The sequence below is a fragment of the Balearica regulorum genome, chromosome 2 (genome assembly GCF_011004875.1).
Source record: "Balearica regulorum gibbericeps isolate bBalReg1 chromosome 2, bBalReg1.pri, whole genome shotgun sequence".
Taxonomy (NCBI): domain Eukaryota; kingdom Metazoa; phylum Chordata; class Aves; order Gruiformes; family Gruidae; genus Balearica; species Balearica regulorum.
Window position 1 is genome coordinate 28,875,435 of NC_046185.1, and position 21,904 is coordinate 28,897,338.

Genomic DNA, 21,904 nt, shown 5'->3' on the forward strand with positions numbered 1-21,904 from the left:
ATGAAACAATGCTTAAATGCCAGTGTAACGGTCAGAAATTCATTCATGCAAGCCTGAATGTAGGGTATGACTACTCTTGTGGTAAATACCATTGGAAAACTATAGCTTTTACATAAGTAATTATTTGGCATGATAGAAATAAAGTCAAATGAACTGGAAAAGTAACAGAGGAGATTTGTCTTTTACTTATGCAATGAATGTCTTTAATCTTACTATCTTCCTGATGGTAAATTTTTCTGCAGCTATACAGCTCATATAAAATAGTAATTTTAGCTGGGTTTTGGTCACTGTTACTCAAACTAAATAACCCATTACACTACAAGTGAGAAACACTCTGTATATGCTTTAAATTCAGCTTCAGCAAGCAAGCTAGTAATACAGATCATAATTACCTTGAATGAATCAGAATAATTTATTAACAAGAAAGACTTGCCCAGTTGTAAAGTTTTTGTTCAGAGGTTGTAGCAAAAGAAAACCAGGAAAAATAAAAGCAAAGAGATTGGTTTCTGAATGTCATGGGATGTAATGCAGCTCCACAAACTATACATCTGGTGACAAGATAACTGTACCTTTTATTTGTCATTGTTGCACGTAGAAACAAAATTGACCATACTGTAACTTCAAAAAAGTGTGATGTTTTTATTAGGTGGGTGCAGTGGATATGATTTTTCTTGCATGTTGCTTTAACTATGTGGTGCTGTTTCTTGCAGCTGGATGAAGAAGCCTCGATGTGGTGTGCCTGACCAAACAAGAGGTAGCTCCAAATTTAACATTCGTCGGAAACGCTACGCGTTAACAGGACAGAAATGGCAACACAAACATATCACTTACAGGTACCAAAGATATTCATATAGATATACAAATGTCACTAGTAGTGCTGACTTTTAATTCAAAGTAAATATAAATTTCCAAAATATTTTTCAATATTTTGAGAAGTTTATTATTAATATGTGATATAAAAATGCTGATTGGGATACCTCTTGGATAAGTATGTATGTGCTACGTAAGAACCAAGTTATTTTCTGGGATTAAAACTGCCTGCATTTAGTAACCAGTAACACCCAATACCTTTCAACCCTCTTGGCAACTTCTCAGGGAACATTGCTCTGAAACGAGGAGTGCTGTAATGACACTCAGATCTCTAACTTAAGCATGTAGGTTATTGAAAGGAGTCAGTCTCTGCAAAACGTAGGTGCCTACAGGTCTGTCCTAAGTACAAATGAGTTTGATTATAATTTTGTGAGTCACTGATGCACCCGTTTCCTACTTACATGATGATGGCTGTAGGGGTATGTGCAGGGCTGTACTTCTCTGTAACTCTGGAGTCTGTCATGTGGTTTACACAGTATGTTGCCTACTCTGTCAAAACTTACCTTTGTAGGGAAAGTTAGATGTAAACTGCGTACTTGCTAGAACTCTGTCAGCCAAAGAAAGTGTCATGTATATAATATAAAATTCACAATTTGTCAGCAAATCAAGGATTCCAATGCAGTTTGAAAATTTACACAATCTCATTAGGATTCCTGTAATATCTAACAAGGGTGAGTTCTGAGGTATAAAATTGTTTTCAAATTCATTGACTGATGCCGTTATTCATAAACCCATATAAGTATTAAGTCTTAAGTTCATAAGCTTTAATAGTCATACAGACTGTTCTTCATACCACAGTGAAGATATAATTTTATTAGTAACTCAGTATTGATCGGTTTATGTTTGAATTGGAGAATTCTATTTTAAGACATTACACGCTGATATGTCATGCAATAGAAAACTGCCTGCCTTGAGATTAGTATGTTGCATTGGCTGAAGCCCTTTATTGTTAGTGTAAATGTAATGCATAGTTGCTCGGAATACAAATGCCCACCTGTGGCACTTTACATTTATCCGTATTTCAAAATTCAAATGTAATGTGTAAGCATTCACATGACAAGGCACACATGGTCACCTGCAAATATGTGTGGTTTGCTATCTCTCTCTCTGATTTGTAGAGTCTCATTCTCTATTTCATTACAGGATTTTTTTACAACAGTCTAAATCTTACCACTTGTCTATCTTCTGTACTGTCACCCAAGGCATTAATCATAATAACAAATCAAGGTGCCCAGTATTAAACTATGTGGCAACTATCTAGTAATCTCTCTCACTTTGAAGAATTTATAGCAGTTATTTACGACTTGCCTTCCCTCTGGTAAAATGTTCACTCTCTTACTTTGACAAGACCTCCAGTCAACCAGAACTTTGAAGTGAGTAAGTCTATAGTAATTTTTGTAAGGAATTACAGACCAAAAGACATTTAAAGTAGAAAACTAAAATTTTATTAGAATGAAAAATACAATATTAATCTTTCTGAATTAAAACATAACTCAAAGCAAATAAGGACAACAAAAAAAAGAAACTAAATTCTTTACACACTTCTCATCTGCTTTGTTCTTCCCAGCAATTCCCTGCTTACAGGCTTAATACCGGTTAACTGAATGACACTTTAAGCTGCTTTGTTCCCTAAATGTTTGATCATATCTCTAGCATCACTTGTCTGCTCCATTTTTCTCAGCACCTCTTCTCGGTCTCTTTATAACCTGCAGGTTTCCAGCTGCATTTTGTGTCTTCCCGGCCAGTCGAATTTTGTAGTCTGAAGTGTGTCTGCTAAGCAAGCTTAGTAATTCCTCCAAAGAAAGAGCACTTTCTCCCTCATTTCACTGTCTGCTACCTCTTTGACTTCCCAGAAAACCAAAACCAAAACCACTCCCAAAACCAAGATTCCCCCCCCAACAGAACAAAAACACAAAATAAGCAATACAAAAGATGCCATCCATCACAGTTGTTTTGTCATAGGACTGCACTCACCAGCTTTTCTGAAAAGGAAGATTAATAGCAAAAAGAAGTATTTTGTGGACATACCAATTATGTTAAAAAGAGACCAATAGATGAACAGAACATGGACCTTAACAGCAGTTAATGGGTTTTCCTAAAATATTTAGTGCTTTTTTTTTTTGCCAAAGATTTTGATTGGAGTAGAGTAAGGTGAGCTTATTTCAAGAAAATATTTAATACAATACTGTAAATGTATAAAGTCTTGTTGGACTCTGTGAAATCTGCAGATATGGAGTTCTTCTTTGTATGCATCACTGTCAAATAGATGCAATTCCAGTGCTGAGGGGAGCCTTTTGAAAGAAACCAAAAGCTACATTTACCACTTACTATCTGTCTGGCTACTCAGGCTGAGAGTATATCCTCAGATGCTCTATTTAAACAAAGTAATTATCACTTCAGGCAAAACATCAAGACATTATTAATGGAAAAATAGAATTGAGATCACATATAAACGCATTTTAAACTGTCTATTTATATTTTTACTCTAGCATTTTCTGTCTGATGCATTTTTCCCCCCCCAAGTATTGCTGCTGGCACCTGTTAAATTTAAATTAATTAATGTTGGAAGAGGAATATATCTCCTCTTAGATTGTCCCTGTAATCATGGGTAAGAGGATCAAAACAGATACACATATGACTTATATTTTTTCTACATTTCTATATTTTCAATTTGTAATTTTTCAAGCTGAAACAGTTCCCCAAAAGTTCAAGATGGAGCTTTAAAGAAGTGACCTACTATTATAATTTTCGTTAATCATGTCCTTTTTGGCCACATATTACATTTTGGACTTAGGTGATAATTTTTCTTAGAAAACAGTGTGTGTGCAGGCAGTATCAAAATGCAGATTTCCAGTATTGGGAACATCGTGCTGCATTAATTACACTTGTTCTCCTTCAGGGAATGCAGTTTTCCACTTATTTGAGCTGGTGAATAGGGTGTTTGTTAGAATTTCTCTTTCTAATGAAGTTACACAGCAATATTACTTACTGTATCTTTTCTGCCTGCTATAGTTCATGCTGGTATACCTTGTAAATATTATTAGTACTTATGTTATATAATAAGATGATTTTTACAAAGAGAGAAACAGAAAATGATTATTTGAACCTTTTTACTAGCCAGAAGTGTATAGGAGTGAAGAAGAACATATGAGCATATGAAAATTATAGCCCTATTACAGAACAAACTACAGAGATCTTAATGATATGGTCTTCATTCTTCCTTAGTGTTTTAGACCGTATTAGATTACACAACAATGTCTGAACATTATATAGAGTCAGAGAGGAAATCTATGAACCCTATTAAGAGATTTTTTTTTAATTAAAAAAAAAAATGTTGGGGGGTGTTTACAAAGACACTTATGAGTCTCAAAAAACAATCACCACCTCTTTTGGTAGGGAAGTAAATCATTCAGTACTTTAAAGAAGGAACAATGTGAATCAATAAAGCAATCAGCTTTGTAAAAATAGAACATAAATGTCCTTTCTAGACAGATAATTATTGAATATAAAGTCCTCCTCATCAGAATTCTGGGCATACTATTCATAATTTTAACTCCAGCAGTCAGTCATTGGTCAATTGCAAAACATTTTTGCAAATAAAATTGGAGCATGTTCTCTAAAAAGCAAAGCTTTGCCTTGAATTACTTATAACTCATAACCATTACTTATAACTCACAACAATTTAAAATAAAGTAAAATAATAATTTAAAAGCTATTCTGCTTTATTTTACTGTCTTGAGGAAGAAAAAAATGAATTTGAGATGTAGTACTTTAATTTGTGGGGAAACTTAACATCATGGCTTCCTCCCAAACCAAGTAGAATTAATTTAATCTTTTTCTTGACTTCAGTGGACACTGGGTCAAGCCCTAAATTAATGTCTTTTTCTTTTCTCAACAAGTTGGATATATCCTGGATTTCAGCTCTTCAAAAGCTGACAGAAGGTGAAAGATATGGACATTAAATTAATTAATGCTAGCTTGGAGCTTCAGTATGTAATGACAAGTCCTATCATCTGACTTGTTAACAGTAGACTATGTTATTTCTATGGTCTGAAGGATCCATATTGCATGGAATATGGAAAGAGAATTTTTCTTGGAGGTTTAAAAGCCACACTGAAAAGTAAGAAATTATTGAATTAAAAAAAACTGATAAAATCCTGTTGATTCAAAGTAACAACAAGATTTTTTAATAAAATAATGTTTTGAGTGTATTGCTACAGAGGAATATTTAGAAAATATTTCCTAAATCAAGGAATTGCATACCTTATTAATCATACTTGTCACAAAGTCAGTACATACTGAATCTCCTTGATTTCAGTTTGCTCATGAATGAAAAAAGGTCAGCTTTGTGTCCATATTAAATGATAATAGAAGGTTTGCATTGTGATGACATTCACACTGCATTATTTTTGAAATATATGGCTATACTATTTCAGCATAAAGACATGAGAATATTGTCTTTCCATTAAAAATGAAAAGCAGAAATAAGGGGAAATAATGGTTATCTGTTGGTTTTTTTCAGAGATGCTGAGAACGTCCTAACTTTAACAAATTTGTGAATAAAAAATGTCTGAAAACTTTTCTTCAATACTAGCAATATTCTATGCTTTAATTCAGCTGTACCTGACTAAATATTTTGAAACATGCCAGAAACATTTACAGGTTTGGGCTGCACTTGGATATAATTTTTTCCTGACGTATATGTGAGACCTACAAGACTTTAAGGCAATGGAAATACTTAATTATATGCTCTATAACCCTACCATTTAAGTCAGTAACAAATTTTGAAGTTCTTAGCTCGACTATGTACAGATTTATATTGAGAAGTGATACATCCAGATGTGGAAAGCATTCTGAGTAGCACATTGAAGAAGTTTTCAGGGTTCTCTGAAGACAGATGTTTTCAAAATGACCCACCCATGAGTTCTTAGCATTCCTACTTAGATGTTTTGCTGGAACTCTGATGATTTACAGCTGCAAATCTTGAAAAATAGTATTTTGTACGAGACAGACTACTTGTTTTCTACAATAAAGTTCTCATAAACTGTTAGGCTACCCACCATGGGGCTTCAACCCTTAAGGACTAATGGGATTCTTGACACTAAGCATTACCTTTTTGTAGTAAGCATGGATGCAGAATTAGATGATAATTAAGGCTCTGTTAAACATCTTTTTCACATTATAACTGCATCTCCTACCAGCTTTCAATTAGAAATAACATCAAAAAGGCAATTCTAGTCATCCTGATGACACACAGGAAGGTTTCCAGTATCTATCTACCTGATATCTGCTAGCGCCATTATAGGCAATGTTTAGAAATCCGAATAAAATGTAATATTCAGTTACAGAGTGTTGATTTAGGCATATTTACCTCTCTCTTATTTATAACCTCCAAATGGAAGGGGGGGAGGACATGTGAAATACACCTAAGAAAAGGAGATTAAATTCCACTGTGGTGATTCTAAAATTTATGCAATGAAAAGTTTAGATAACTATAGTTGTGAGAGAGGATTCCTACTTAACAACCAATTAAGCCAATTAGTTATGCTTTTCCACAGTAATTAACAAAAAAACCTCTTCATTATATGTATTTTTAGTGTCAGTCTTTTCCATATAAAATTCAAATATTGAAGAACATCAGTTCTCATTTCTTTAATACTTACCTACTTCAGCAACCCTGAAATAATTAAATACTTGAATACCAGTATGCCATAATTGTAAATGTTTATGTTGCATTTATTAAATTTGAATTAATTAGTAGTAAATTATGATAAGGGATTACTTAGAACATTTTTCCCATAAAAGCACTTATCTGTCAAGTATTTTGCTAATCTGGGGTTTGTATCTTGGAAATCTCTTCTTTGTCACTTTTCATCTCCTTTTAATGAATTATGGGGAGAATATTATCCATGAAACCAAAGAGGCAAGAAAATTAGAAATTCTTTCCAATATAGCAACAGCTGGTTGACTTTTAATGTGGTCACAGAACAAGAAAATCAAAAGCAATAGTTCTGACTTGGGTTTAATCAGCTGAAGCAGGAGCTGTATGAACTCAGATCACATTTTACATGAGAAACATTCTTAGGTTATAGCTACAAAGAGTTAGTAAAGTGAGAATGGAAAGATGTTGAAGCTAAGAAAATCCACATCAGTGAGAGATTAATGGAGCAACTTGTTAGACAGTATCTCTAGAGAAATTATGGCGCAAAATGAAATATACTTTTGACTAGAAGTAATCTATTAATTTCAATAAAAGTAGCAGTGGGTTTAAAAAAAAGGAGAAGCTTTGGTTCCGTTTAGGTTTGTTTGACAGCAATGGCAATGAGAAGGTAGTTTCAACAAGTTATTCAAATTTAAGCTATGTTTCAATTCATTTTATCTTAACTGTTTTATATCAAATACAGATCTATAATTGAATTACTTCAAACAGATTACTGACTGCATCTTTTTACCTGCCTAGTTGAATTTCCTACTCTTTTATCTTCTTCATCCTTTCTTTCTCTGGAATGGGGTTTCCAGTTTGTGACTTTTCTCCAAGAAAATCTTGGATGTTTGAGAGAAATGGCATTCTAGAAATAATTTCCCTGTTTATATTTAAATGATATATTTATGTTCTAAAAAAATAAGATATCATCTTGCATCGTTATAATTACCTAAAAGCACTCATTAGTATCCAGTCTAATCAGCACAACAGGGTAGTAAGATATTGTTAAGCTTGTACTCTGGATTTAATGCACAAATGAGCATAGAACCAATTTAAAAACAGTATTTATTATATGCAGTGGAGAATAGAAGTATCAAAGTCTACAGGCCATGAAGAAGTCTGTCACTGAGTTATTACAACTCTTGTGGAGGCCATTACTGCTAAGGTAAGCAGTAATAATAAGCTTTATGCATTTTGAGCTTTGTCCAGCCTTTGCTGAACTGCCTCTTGGGTCTAGCTTGGGTCAGAAGGGTTGATTTTATATACAGAATTGTAGCAATTTACGTGAAAAATATAATGAGCTGTTCTAATGACAGCTAAGGATGAAAAAAAGGAAATAGTGAAATTTACTGGCAAATATATGCTACTTAATGTACTGTATTTAAATTTCAGATGACTGATTTTACACAGCTAAGTGAGGTATATCCTGACAGCCTTGCAAGGCTCCTGAAGCTGTTGCAGCCAAAAATGTGTCACTGAAACATGGATAATTTTTGGAGGATATTTTGGGGAAGAAGGAAGAGGGGAAGGAAATCCCAAAGCTTTTCTAAAATCAATAGGACTGAGAATTTCAGAATAACAGTCTCCAAAAGAAGGTCTCTTAAGGCATCTGTAGAAATAGTAAATCAGTGGGAAAAGTGCATATCATTGATGAAATCTTGTTCTTGTGCAAGATATGGATTTAAAAGCTATAATGTCAAAAGCAGCTATGAGGTTGAAAACCATGTTTGCATCAAACAGCAGTAATAACCACAAAATACTGAATTCAATGGATACATGGCTGTGATTGTCTAAGAATAACAGCTTTCAAAATGTATACAAAACATTAAGGTCAGGTTGGATGGGGCTCTGAGCAACCTGATCTAGTTGAAGATGTCCCTGCTTATAGCAGAGGGGATTGCACTAGATGACCTTTAAGTCTTCCTTACAACCCAAACTGTTCTATGATTCTGTGATTCTATGATCACTCAGTTTACTAGCTTGTAAAAAATTATATTGAAGTAAATGTTTCATCTTATACACCATCTTTTGCTTACTGAAATACTTTCCCTTTGGAAATTGTGAGTAGGTTCTTCAGCCTCTTAATAAGGTTTGCACTGCTGATCTGGCCAAGGTCAGCATTGGATCTTGCTCTCTATTGAGCATCTTTTCTGCGAAATGATCACTAGACTTAGAGGTTAGGAAAGTAATACTTAGGAAATATTGTTTTATTTTTGATGGCCTTTGTCTTGCTATGCTGCCACCTTGCAGTAGGAGTGGATCTAAGCTGGTACATCTTCCACTTATTTTTACTTGAGCTCCATTATCTGGACACATTGCGTGTAAGATACCCAGTTCCCCTTCTTTTTTTGTTTTGTTTTTCTGGGTTTTGTTTGTTTGTTTGTTTTTTGTTGTTACCAGTGACAGTTAACAGTATTTCAGGTGACTGCTGGCTTTAAGATGAAGAGCCAAATGTAACAGAAAAAGAGCTCATATAAAACTTTATTTACTATTGCAGTGATATATCTAAACCAAAGACTTTTAAGAGATGAGTCCTAGAATTTCTATTAGCTGATACATCATCTGTATGGATTGATCTTCTCAGTGTACTTCCCCTTTGGAGATTATATGATCAACGCCATGAAAGAAATGTAAAATAACTTGGATTTCATATATCTACATTGGTGAATTATTCTAAGCAAAGTTCCCAGTTAGAGAACTTCAACATTCATGTTGCACATGCCCTTGGAATTTGCCCTTTTAGGATTGAACATGGCTTGTGTTAAACACATTAAAATGGACAATCATTTTCTGGAAATACTCTTATATTGGAATAACTACTGATTTATTTAATTTCTTTTAGAAGCTACATTTTTCAGTATAATCTCGCCCTCTCCAGAAGGTTGTTTTGGAAGCCAGAAATCTGTCTTGTTTTAATACAGAATGTATGCTTTGAAAAATCTTTCTTCTTGACAATGAATCCTGAGATGTAGGATACTATTTCAAAACTAATTCAATAGCTGAATCCCCTAGAAAAGGTCACCCATTATAGGTAATCACCCCTAGTTAATGTGTGTGAAACTAGCACAATGGCTCAATTTTTCATTTGTAATCAATGACTAAAACTTAATTCTGTGCACTGAAAAAGCAAGAAAATGTACAGTGATTAGGTTTAAAATATGAGTCAAACCCTTTTAGACCAAATAATTAATCAATTTACCACCAAAACAAAATTCCAATCTGTTTTTATCCATTTCCTCATATCCCACATAAGAGGGATAACCATCCTTTTGCTCTGTTTACACAACCTCAAAGTGTGACTTACCCATTACTAACATTCCTAAATACAAACAATAAAAAATAAACAGTAACTTTCAGACTAACTTTTCCTACATCAAAATATCAGTTTTGCTAGACATATTCCATTTTCTATGAAAGCATGTTGATTCATTTGCTGTATTCATTATATGTAGCAAATAATAGAGGCTCTAATCCTTCAGTGAGCTGTGCTTTAGACAATTTATGTGCTTTAGAGAGCACACTGCAGGATTGAATAAGAGAAAATTCATCAGCTTTGTAAATGATATTCTTAGGTTAACTGTTGTCAAGTTTTCGGTAGTGGCAATGTAAGTGTGCCTTTGTGAGGTGTTTTGATTTAGTGCCACATGACGCTCTGGTTATAAAATACTGTACATTCTCAAGGGGCACAGGATGAGTAGTTTATGAACTTGCTAACTAAAACATCTCGGAGAAGTAATTCTCAAAGGAGGGACCTTTCAGAGAGGGGTTCTGCGGAGGCTGGTAGTTGGTCCAGTGCATCCATATTTTTTTAATCACCTGAAAATCAACACAATACTGATCATAAAATTACTGATGAGTAAATAACTATGAAGAAGGGACATCATACAAAGCAATTTGAATCACATGACATTTACATCATATAGGGTAAGTCCATGCCTACAGATCAGAGGACTTTTTCTCTCTGACAGCAAGATTAGTACAGCAGTACTTTGTAGTTCTGAGAGTCAGTTTTAAAAGAACGTTGCAAAATTGGAGTGAGTTCAATGAAAATCACAGAAAATATTTAATAGACTGGAGAAAATATCTTATAATAAGAGATTTAAAGAGTTCAAACTTTTAAATTCAAAGACACAACAAAAAGGTAATGACTTCACAGTGCAGAAATGTCCTTTTTTAAAGAGGAAAAATGTTCTTAAAGCTCATGTATGTGAAAGAGAAAGGCAGAACAAGAACCAATGTTACAAGCCAGACAAATAAGAAAATAGGCACAAGTATGTAATGACTGATTAAATCATCTTTGGAACAAAAGATCAAGGGAAGCAGTGAATTTTCTACAGTATATTATCTTCTAATCTGTCTTGATATCTCTTTGGAACATACGTACTAGCTATAAAGAAACAATGCTTTGGTTAGACTAGCATTATTGGACTCAATACAAGAATATTTTTGAGTGGAAGTCAAAATAGGTAACTTTATGGTTTCTATGTGACCCTATGAGCAAAATATTATATACATGAATTAAAATCTATAAAATTATACTTGAAGGATTTATTTACATTTATATAAACTTACAATACCATATAATAAAGCACATTTAATGCACCAAACAAATAAATCATTCCAGTTTTACACATGAAAATATTTTTGTTCTCCATTAACACACTATGCAATGTAAACTTACATAAGTCTTACATATACTCTAGAACTATGTAATTTCTGAACTTTGTGTTGAATATGCAGTCAAGCACATGTCAAATGAACAAAGAGCATCTAATTGCAGCAGTTTCAGAACAGACACAAACTTAACAGAGTTTTTGCTGGTCGTATGAATTGAGTAAAAATGATGGAGGAAATTGGATAGGTCTGAAATTGATTATTGCCATTCTTTCCTTGAATTCAATAATAAAAATAAATAAAGAAGTTATTTTAAGGATGTTTCCACTATAATTTACTAGTAACTGTGACTGAATTCAACTGTAATTCTGATGATTTTTTTGCCGCCTTTGATGTGCGTCATTTGAAGAAGTAGTAGAGACTGAAAGTTCTGTTTAAATATATATTTCTGAATTAGCACATAATTGTCTTCTAGAGAATGATTTTTCTAATGAATTCTACAGTTTTATGAAAGATTTATAGAAGTAATCAGATCAGAAAAGGACACCTTAGCCTGTATTGAAATAAAAAGGCCTTGTTTCTGATAGGGAATTATCTATCCAGTTACAAATGCAAAAAGAACTGTTTTTAAGGCTTTGTGAATACTGGTTGGTGGTCACAGTATGGAGGTCTGCTACTGTTAATGGACTCACTAAGAAGTTAAAATTTCATTTAACTGGAAACATTTTCCTTTTGATCAGAAATGACATGCCGTTCTCTAGCTGCGATGGATTCTGATTGTGGTCCAGGAGGTAAACAGTCAGTGGTTGATTAATCTGGTTATCCCACTGTTAAGAATTTTTCATTTAAAAATATTTTTAATCTTCTAAAAATAAGATTTTTGTACTGCTGAGAGTAACCTAGCTAACATGCAATGAGTTCTAGCATAAAGGGCTACACAGATTGACACAATAATTTTACACCAGCTTGTTTAAAAATACTCTACTTAAAGGACATAAAGCCAGACTAGCACGTTTTATTAAAAGCACAGTGCTTTTAATAATAGGGGGAAATGGATGTAATTGGTGTCACTCTCCACTCTGCCAAATTTAATCTATTTAACATTTCTCTGTTTCTTTCAGCATAAAGAACGTCACTCCAAAAGTAGGTGATGCTGAAACTCGTAAAGCCATTCGCCGTGCCTTCGATGTGTGGCAGAATGTAACTCCTCTAACATTTGAAGAAGTTCCTTATATTGAATTAGAAAATGGCAAGAGGGACGTGGATATTACAATCATTTTTGCATCAGGTTTTCACGGAGACAGTTCTCCCTTTGATGGGGAGGGAGGATTTTTGGCTCATGCATACTTCCCTGGCCCAGGAATTGGGGGAGACACCCATTTTGACTCAGATGAGCCATGGACTTTGGGAAATCCCAATCATGATGGTAAGAGAAGATTTCAGTTTCAACAAAATAAATATAAAACATGAATTTTCAGCTAACAGAACTATTTCCATGTTTTCCTGTCCCTAAAGTCACATAGTTTTTTTTCCTAAGTCTACATTATTTTAGAAATATCTTCAGTTGATTGGCCTGTTACAATATGAGGCAGAAAAGTTTCTGTCTAAATTTAAGTTACAGTATGAAAATGTGTATCTCTTGAAAAACTTTGAATTCTTCTTATGAACCTTTGTGTTAATTCAAACATTGTACTGTTGAATGTTTACATAAACTACTTTCATTTTGAAATTGTTTGCCATATAGATCTTATTTAGCTTTAGGGAAAATGTGGAATGTCCTTTAGCAGTCATATAAGAGAGGTTAAGAACAGTTTTTCTTTATGTTCTTAAGAACAATTTTTCTCTATGGTGATGCAGTGGCAGCATTTAAAGTCAACTCTTAAAGATGCCACTCTAAGAACAGAGGTGGTGTTTCCAAATAACTTTTGAATGTCTTTTGGAATTGTTAATTCCAACAATAATTTCAATTTACTTAAGCTGCACATTCCCTGTAGCCAAATAAGTGACTGCATAGTGCAGTTGACATACTTAAAATTTGCCAAATCAAGATTAAAGATACTCTTTAAAGTTACTCTTCACAGAACTATGTTCTGGCCCTTGCCGAGCTCCAAGTTCATGTGACTAAATTACTGCCATTATCTAGGAAACCTAAGTTAAAGCTAGCTTTTGCATCTCTGCAGAACACTATCAAAGAGTTTTTGTGTAGACATATTCTGTGTTTGATGCTTTGATACTTTGACAGGTTTTGGTTCCAAGCAAATCTCTCTAAGCCAGTTTCATAGAGTTGGAGAGTCTCCAGAAAACGATGATGCACAAAAGAGGGTGCACAGGTGCACAAAAAGGATGTTTCTGGCATACAAAAGACAATGAAGATGACAAATAAGAAGTGCAGAACTGTTGTATTTCAATGTTACACTGAATTTGTGAACAATGAGAGGCTTTATCTAATTCCTTTCTTTTCCCTGTCTCACCTGAGATCTTCAGAGTAAAATTCAGAGCTTTTTATGTAGCAGTATTTGTAGCCTAGAGTTTGCAACAAAGCTTTAAGTTAATATTTCAGGAGTATAAATATGGTATTGTGACTGTTTTAACGGTGCAATATTTCTGCTGTGTCAGGGTCAGTGAAGCAAGAGCAGTGTACTGCACTGTGAAAGCCCTTAGCAGCAGAATGGGTTAAAGAAGCTTATTTCTTGTGGACTAAGCCGTAGATTCTTACAGGAGTAAAATCTGTGGTGTGGTATTGCACTGCTCATATTTGCCCTCTTCACAAGTTTAGGTCAAAGGAAAAACAGTGGACATGTTCTGTTTGTGCAGTTCAGGTAGGTACGTAGTCAGTTACAGCATTGTCAGGCTAAATTAAGGTGATTTTATGGGCCTCAGTGAGAGACCAACACTACACATAATGTTCTGTGGTATGACTTCCAGCACTCAGGAAAATCTACAGGCATGTGTACGTTGAAGTCAAAGTGTCAATTTAAAATGTGATAACTCTTTTGGAGCAGTTCCACATATGGATATTTTTAATCTGTATGAAAGTGTGCAAATTTCTGGCTATCTCCTTCTCCTCCAACTTAAATAATTTTCAGAGTGCAAAAAAGCAGTCATGTCTTTATATGACTTTTTGTGGTTGAGTTTTGTAGAATAGTTTTCAAAAGCTATGTCTTGTATTAATGAATTTTAAGATATTTTAATGGAAAAAAAAAACAAGTGACAGTAAAATACTACCACTAAAAACACGTTTTTATGTATCTTAGAAAATTGAAGTTTTATAATAAAAAAGCTTTGATATCTATATCATGAAGGTTTAATAGGTATCACCAGAAATTTATTCTGGAAATTTAATAATATATGTACTTTATTTCTGTTAGAATGGAATAGTCAAGGTAGAAAACCCACCACATTTTATGACCGGCAAATTTGCGCAAAATACTTGCCAATTAAAATAGATATTTTACCAACACAAGTTTTCTGAAGAATTTTGGCAACTCTTAGTTGCATTGTTGAGATGGTATGAACCAAGGACCATAGGTCATAGCTGATGTCCAGAGAAAAGCCTTATGTCATTGTAACTCTAGGAATAGCAGTGTACGTGCAGTTCATCGTAGATATATACGTAGATACATACATAGAGTGCCTATTTCTCTGATTGGTGACTTCCAGTTATCAGGTAGGCTAAGTTCTGCTGATGATCTTACTGCATTAGCTTATGTCTAGATTTATTTTTGTGACTGGAAAAAAATTCTGGGTGGAAAAAGAAGACAAGCATGCCATTTGGGATTGACAGAAAGAAAAGACTTACAGCTCTCTTAGGCTTCCTATCATCTTGAGCTCAGTTTCAGAGCACTGAAAAGCAGAAGGTTGAAAAATATATTTATGATCTTAGCTATAAGCCATTTTTCCCAGGTGAATGTCATTTTTTTTAAGGTTCATTGCTCCAATAGTCCAATAGCTATCTTCATGTAGTGTTATTAGAAATCCAATAGAAAAGGAAAAAGATTTGGTGATTTATTTTCATTTTTATTTTTAAATTAACTCTCACCCCAAAAGACTGATTTTCTCTGATTCCTATTCTGTTATTCCAGAGTGATTTGAAAATATGGACCAATTGGTTGTTTAGCAGCAAAAATGCAAATATAAGATCCTCTTTAAAAGTACTAGCCTCATTCTCCACCTTATACTGTTCTTCTTATGAAAATAATTTGCATATCCTCTGACTCAGAAAAGACAGTCAAGTTCTTGAAACACTTTCATAAACTGTTGTCTTTTTAAAAATAGTTTTCATTCCACATAAGAAGTCATATACAAATTCAGCATTCTGAGTATAATTAATTCCTATGGTTATCCTGACTAGTTAATTGCAGTGTCTTCATACTTTAGGTTTGGAGTTTAGGTGGATTTTTTTTGCTTATCATGCTTGCCTGATTTTCTTGTGTTTTGCTTTGTTTTAACAATGTTCTAGACAGAAAGGACAATTCCAATAGAAATACATCATCTCCACAGTGCAGTGCTGCTTTCCTTTGTTCTCACTTCAGTGGTATGTTTTTGTGGATCACAGGCCAATCTTATCAATCATGTTCCGGGGAACAGATCTGTGCTTTGACTCCTCCCTCATTCTGAAGAATGAATAAGGCTCTTGTAGGAGTAAAGACTAATGGGCTCGTCGCTCAGGAAAAAACCTCCTGTCATACAATTTAACACTTGCAGCCTCTCTAAAATGATGTATTTCTTTGCTTTCATAATACCCTGTTAGCAGAGTACAGCTGGTACCTTAACCCCAGCTGAGCTGTAGAGGACTTTTCTTTGAATTTCCTTCCCTAGCGCTGCAGGTGATGCCAGAACTATTGGCCAGAAAGAAGGACAAGAAACTTGCCATCATGGGGGAACAATGGAAACAAAGACAGAATTTCTGTTGCTAGGGAAGCAAAGATATACTGGAGGACAAAAGGTATTTGGGTTTTTTTGCAAGGTAGGGAATTGGTAATCTTCCAATACTTTGGATAAAGTGTTTGTATGCATTGGACCGTAGCCTTCCTCCAGTCAGCTTTCATGTTCCAATTGTTCTTTTAGGACATCTACTTTTCATGTTGGCCTGTGTGAGTAGGCCTTTTCACCTATAATAGAACCCATTTCCTTTATGGTCTGTCTATTCAGGCTTCAGTATGAGATGAGAGCCTTAGGTTTGTAAATTATTTGGGACAGGGTGGTTTCTTCATGCATCTTATGAAGTACCTCATGCTCCTTGTCAGTCTCAGATTATTCTGCTAGTACTTGGCAACTATGGTAGAAGAGGATGGAGGAAACAAGCACTGAAGGTGAAACACTGTTCAGGAGTAGCAAATCAGAAAGGATAGGAATATCACAGGAAAACATTTCACAACATGTACGCTTAAAGATGAAAAAGAGAAAATATAAATAGGACATAAAAATCAGGTTACATAAGTAGCTACCTGAAAAATCAGCACTTATTAAGAAAAACTTTAAATCCTTATTTTCTTCTGAACTTAAGTGCTGGAAGGAAAAAGTGTAGGAAAAAAAAAGAAAAGAAAGAAATCTTAATATACCAGTCTTGAGGCTAGGGAGAGATTTCATTGTTCCCATGACTCCAATCCATTTAGGTGATATATATAACCTCATTTTTTGAATGAAAAATTTATGGACAATGGATAATGTATCTAAATCCAGAAAAGGACAATGACTCCTTGCTAAGAGTGGCAATATTTTGGAGATATTGTATTGTCAAAATCCTCAACAAAAATATTTTTCAAAGTATTTTTTTCAGTTGCGACATTTCAAGTCACTATGATGAAATTCAAAATCACTGTCAGTGAGTGGGGAGGATAGGGACTGTCTCTGTAGTAAATTTTCTAGTATCTAGCAGAAAAATCATGTCCTATGCCCTGTCTGTATTAGCCTTAACAAGGCTCTCCCACATATTGCATTCATCTGTCCATTATTAAATCTGCAGCATTGAAATGTTTTGATGCACTGCAACATAATTAGAGGTTGAAGTGTCAGATTCTGGTAGAATAAGTAGTGTGCTGGATTTCTGGAAAATCTACTTCATTATGAAGCTGTTAAGCCTCAGAGCCTATACTGTCCACCTCCAAGTTACTGCGGCATGATGTTCCATACACATTCACAAGGTCTTATAGATAAGATGCTTTCCCTATCATAAGATTGGCAATTATTTGTTTTTCCTTATACTCTCCATATTTTGTTCTAACATTGAGCAACAGTCTTTTGAAAGCTGTTAATTTCTGCTGAGCATAGATGTTTGCTACTGGAAAAAATGGAAGGTGTACTTCTATAATGACACAATTAGGAAAAGGATTTACCTTGCAACTCTGCCTTCTTAATATTACTTCTATATAGTAATAAAACCATAAAAAAATCAGTAGTCTAGTTTTCCTATGTGTACTTCAGAAAATGCAAATTAGAAAGAAAACAAAACACATATTATATATAGTATTCACTAGATATTATTTCATTGCCTCACTCATGTGACTGAAGCTTTTCCATGATCCCATAACAGAACTTTGAGAAAGGAGGCAACATTTGATCTAAGAGCTGCTACACAGTGGGGGTTGCTTCTGAAGTGATGAAGTAGATATGTGTCCCTCATATTAGGATCATTAGCTGCTGCATTTTGGAGGGGAAGTGTTATTTGCTTTGGGGGTGTGTGTGTGTGTTCTGGTTTTTGGCTTGATTTTGGGTGTTGGGATTTTTGTTTTCTTTTTTTTGTAGTCGTTGGTTTGGTTTTGTTTGGTTTGGTTCTTTTTTTGGTGTGGTTTTGGTTTTGGTTTTGGTTTTGGTTTTGGTTTTGTGAAATCCCTTGCAAAGCCTTGGAGAGAACAAGAACTATTCTGTTTAGTTTGTAGTTTTCTCAGTAATTTAAAAGCAGACAGTTTCAAAAGCTAAATGAATCTCAGACCCTTCACCATTTCTGAAGTAAGACCAAAGAGATGGACAGATGAAGAGTCTGAAAATAGTCTTCTGAACAGTGACTTCAGAGAAAGCTGTCTCATCTTTAGAAGTCTGTGTGTCTTGACTAGTTCTGTTAGCAAACCCCAAGGGCCATTTCATGGACCAAGTTTGTATAACATTCTGATATTCCCTGGCAACCCCGACCCATCAAAGCCAGGATCCTTCACTAGTGACTCTGCTCAGAAGTTTCATTTTGGCAGACAGTGTCAGGAAAAGAAAGAAAGGGCTGCGATGAATTTTGCAGTTAATAGTCATGGCTACCCTGCATGTTGAATGAAACACAGACTATTCCTATCAGTTGGGAATAATGACTGAGAGCTATCTGTTCTTCCTTACTATTGCCTTACATATTTTCCACTGATCTTTTTTCCCTGGATTTATTGCATGATTTATTATAAACACATTTCCTATGAAATATAGGAAAGTTCTCAGATGGAATCCTAAAAATTATGGTAGAGAGAACAGAAAGGAAGATAGTCAGATAAGGGGCCACCAAGAATGAAGATATATACGCTACTTTCTAATAGAGACAAAAATCCATTACTGATATATATGATCATATATTTTATGGTTTCTTAATTTATGTTTCTCCTTTCTTCACTGAGAGTCTATGAAAATATTTTTGCTATCTGTCAGAAGGTAAATGTCTCTAACTTAAGGCATAAAATCTTGCCTGTATTTAAAAAATTGAATTGATTTATCAAAATTGATTTCACATTTGTCTGGCTACATGCACTTAAGTTAGTTTAAACCTTGTTTAAAGCAGTTATTTTTTCTGGGAAATTACTGAATTTAAGGGAGTGTTAAACCAGTTTGAATGGAGACTGCACTACATTTAACTAGATTAATTTAAGATTGACCTACTTACACAAGTGCAGCTTTTTAAAACAGAGCAAGATTTAGAAGTAGCTCTTGGGGAAAACAAGGATTTCTTGGGAGCTTAGATTTCAAGCTGATTGGACATGATGCTTAATGTACCAATTACTAGCTAAAATTTGACCATAGAACTGTGTCTTCCAGTGGCAGAAAATATTTGGCAAAAACTAAGTTTAAGCTCTTTTTAGATAAACACATTAGATTAGTAATGATAGTTTGATACTCTTATCTTTGTATTCATATCTGCAAGAGAAATAGAAATCAAAGTAAAATGCATTATTTTTTTACTTCTGTAGCAATTTTACCAATGCAGCTACTGAATGTACCATACCAATGTACCATACTGAAATTCTACAGAAACCAGTTCTTCCATCAAGGAATATACAATAAATAATAGCAAGTGAAAATCCATTATGGAAGTAGCAGATGTTTTTAGTGTACGGTTACATTTAAATGTAAGGAAAACATTACCACAGAGTGCTTACATTGATGTGGAATATTTGTGACTTGGATATTCACAAAGCTGTATTTTCAGGAAAACAAACTCAAAACTTCAAGAATTCAGGTGTAGGGTTTTTTTGTTAATTCTCCAGCATTCAAAAAATTATTCAAGTTTTGCAGGCAATAAAATGAGAAAACCCCAACCTGTCACTTTCTACCGTGCTGTTTGTAGATTGCAAAGTAAAAGCTTCTTGGACCTGACGCATATACAGTATCTAGTGCAATGTACTTGGACTCTAGTTAGTGCCTAGATTCTGCTGTGGGCACTGAGTTGGCAGCCAAGAAAAATTTATGAAGATCCTGATCTCTGAACTGCATAGATCAACTTGTAGTAAATTTCTTTTGGCTGCCAGTGTGGTTGGCACAGTGCAGGAGATATATGCTGCTGGAAACATGAACCCGTGGAGTTGTGAAAACTAAGTCTCCTAAGGGAGCTCTGTGTCTCAAACATTGCTCAAATCCTATGCTATGGTTAGGTATAAAGAAAGCTGAGCATTTTGGATTAAAGGAAGCTCTGTGCTACAATATTACTATGACTTTAATGTCATAAAGCATAGTGCTCTTACTTCATTGATTATATATATATTTTAATAAGCTATCAATATTAGATTTGATCTGTAGCCAAGCAATGTGACCTTGCAGTTGTCACATGCTTATTTTCCAGTTCTGTACTAGGATAAATATGTAAAAGATTAATATCTTTTTGAATTTGTATTGTATTACACTTGTGCATATAGTTTTAAACACGAAATTGCCAACATGGGTTTAGATCAAAGGTTATCCTAGAAAATATCCTATCTGCAGTTATGGCTATTAACAGATACCTAGGGAAGAGAATAAGAGCAGGGCAAACATATGGCAACAAAACCCCTGCATATTCCCTCTTAGCTTGCAGCAATCTGTGGCTCATTGAGTTTCTGAGCCACAGGCCATATTTTTGTGTTTAATAGCCTCTGAGGGATTTCCTTTCTTGAATTGGTGTAATCTCTTTTTGAACTCATGTAAGCACTTGGTATCCACAACATCCTGTAGCAATGTGTTCTATAGTTTAAGTAGATGTGAAAAACTACCTCTTTCTGAATTTTGAACCTGCCATTGATAAATTCACTTTAGGTAGAATGGTGCTTATATTGTGAGGAAATAATTTCCTAAAAATTTTAACTATGCCATTCATAATTTTATGGACCTCTGTCATATCTTGTTTCCAGGATAAAGAGACCTAGACTGTTGAGTTGCAGCTTTGTTTATATGTAGTTGTAAGGTCAAGGAAGCACAACTTGTATTTTAAACTGAATCTGTTTGAGTGCAAAATGAGAAAATTAGCAATATTATAAAAGATGGCAAAAAGCAACTATTACATTTATAACATTTCACAATGATGAAGGTGCCAGGATGATTTTTAAAAGAACTTTGCAAGTTACAAACAAACGAAGCAACAATTGATTCTTTCCATTTCACCATTCCACACACCCCCCACCCCCGAAATCCGATTTAAGTCAGGAGTCAACTAACACAGATAATACTTGCTATCGCTAAACCTCAAGGCTTCCAGTATTTAAAAAGCAAACCAGTCTTTCCACATGAGTAAGTGCAGGTTGTGCTGATAGAACTTAACAGTGTAATCTGTCCTCAAACTTCCCAAACCTTCCATGAATTATACTTGCTTGGTGTACATATGCCTACCTGTTCCATATCCAGATCTTACATAAAATGGTAAATCTGAAACGTTCAGTGTCTGCTGCATAAAATGTGTCCTTGAAAGTATTATCATAGGACACGAAGTTGCACTTGAAAATAGAAAGATGCCTTTCAGTTATTGAAGAGATGGAGAATGATTAAAAAACCCAAAAACATAAATGGCCCTGGCTGGCTTGTGAGGGCTCAGTCATTAAATATAGGGCTATACATAGGAGAAGAGGATCTGTCTGCTAGACCCCATTTACTGGCTGGAAGCCAGATATTGGAAAATATTAACAGTTGGCAAGGTAATGACCTAGGTTTTATTATTTTTTGGGGTTTTTTTTCTTTCATGGAGCACCCTTTCAGCTTTGAGAAAAAGTACTTCATTTACATGTCATTAAAATGGAAATCTGTTAAACACTGGCAGTCAGGGAAAGCAGCCTTGCAGATGAGTCCAGCCCTGTGTTCTAGATGTGTGGTTAGCTGGCTGCTTTTAAAACTTCCCAGGCACTATCAGTGTGAAATATCATGCTCTCAGCTTCCTTCTTGGCCTAAAATTGCCAGGTGCACTATTATGCAAACTGAAAGAGAGGCTCAGGAATCTGTCAAGCGGATGGACTTTGTGATATTCTTAAAGCGATGGAAATGTAGACTGTTCTGCACATCTTATGTTGT

The 21,904-nt window shown here is 34.6% G+C and overlaps 1 protein-coding gene across 2 annotated transcripts in view; it reads left to right on the forward strand.

The window, feature by feature from the left end:
* MMP16 (matrix metallopeptidase 16) overlaps window positions 1-21,904 on the forward strand; it is a 185,282-nt gene that overhangs the window by 98,589 nt on the left and 64,789 nt on the right. For both annotated transcript variants that reach the window (XM_075743766.1, XM_075743767.1), the window contains 2 exons: window positions 711-833; window positions 12,310-12,614. In XM_075743766.1, the coding sequence (XP_075599881.1) occupies window positions 711-833; window positions 12,310-12,614 (428 nt within the window). The remainder of the gene's footprint in view (window positions 1-710; window positions 834-12,309; window positions 12,615-21,904) is intronic.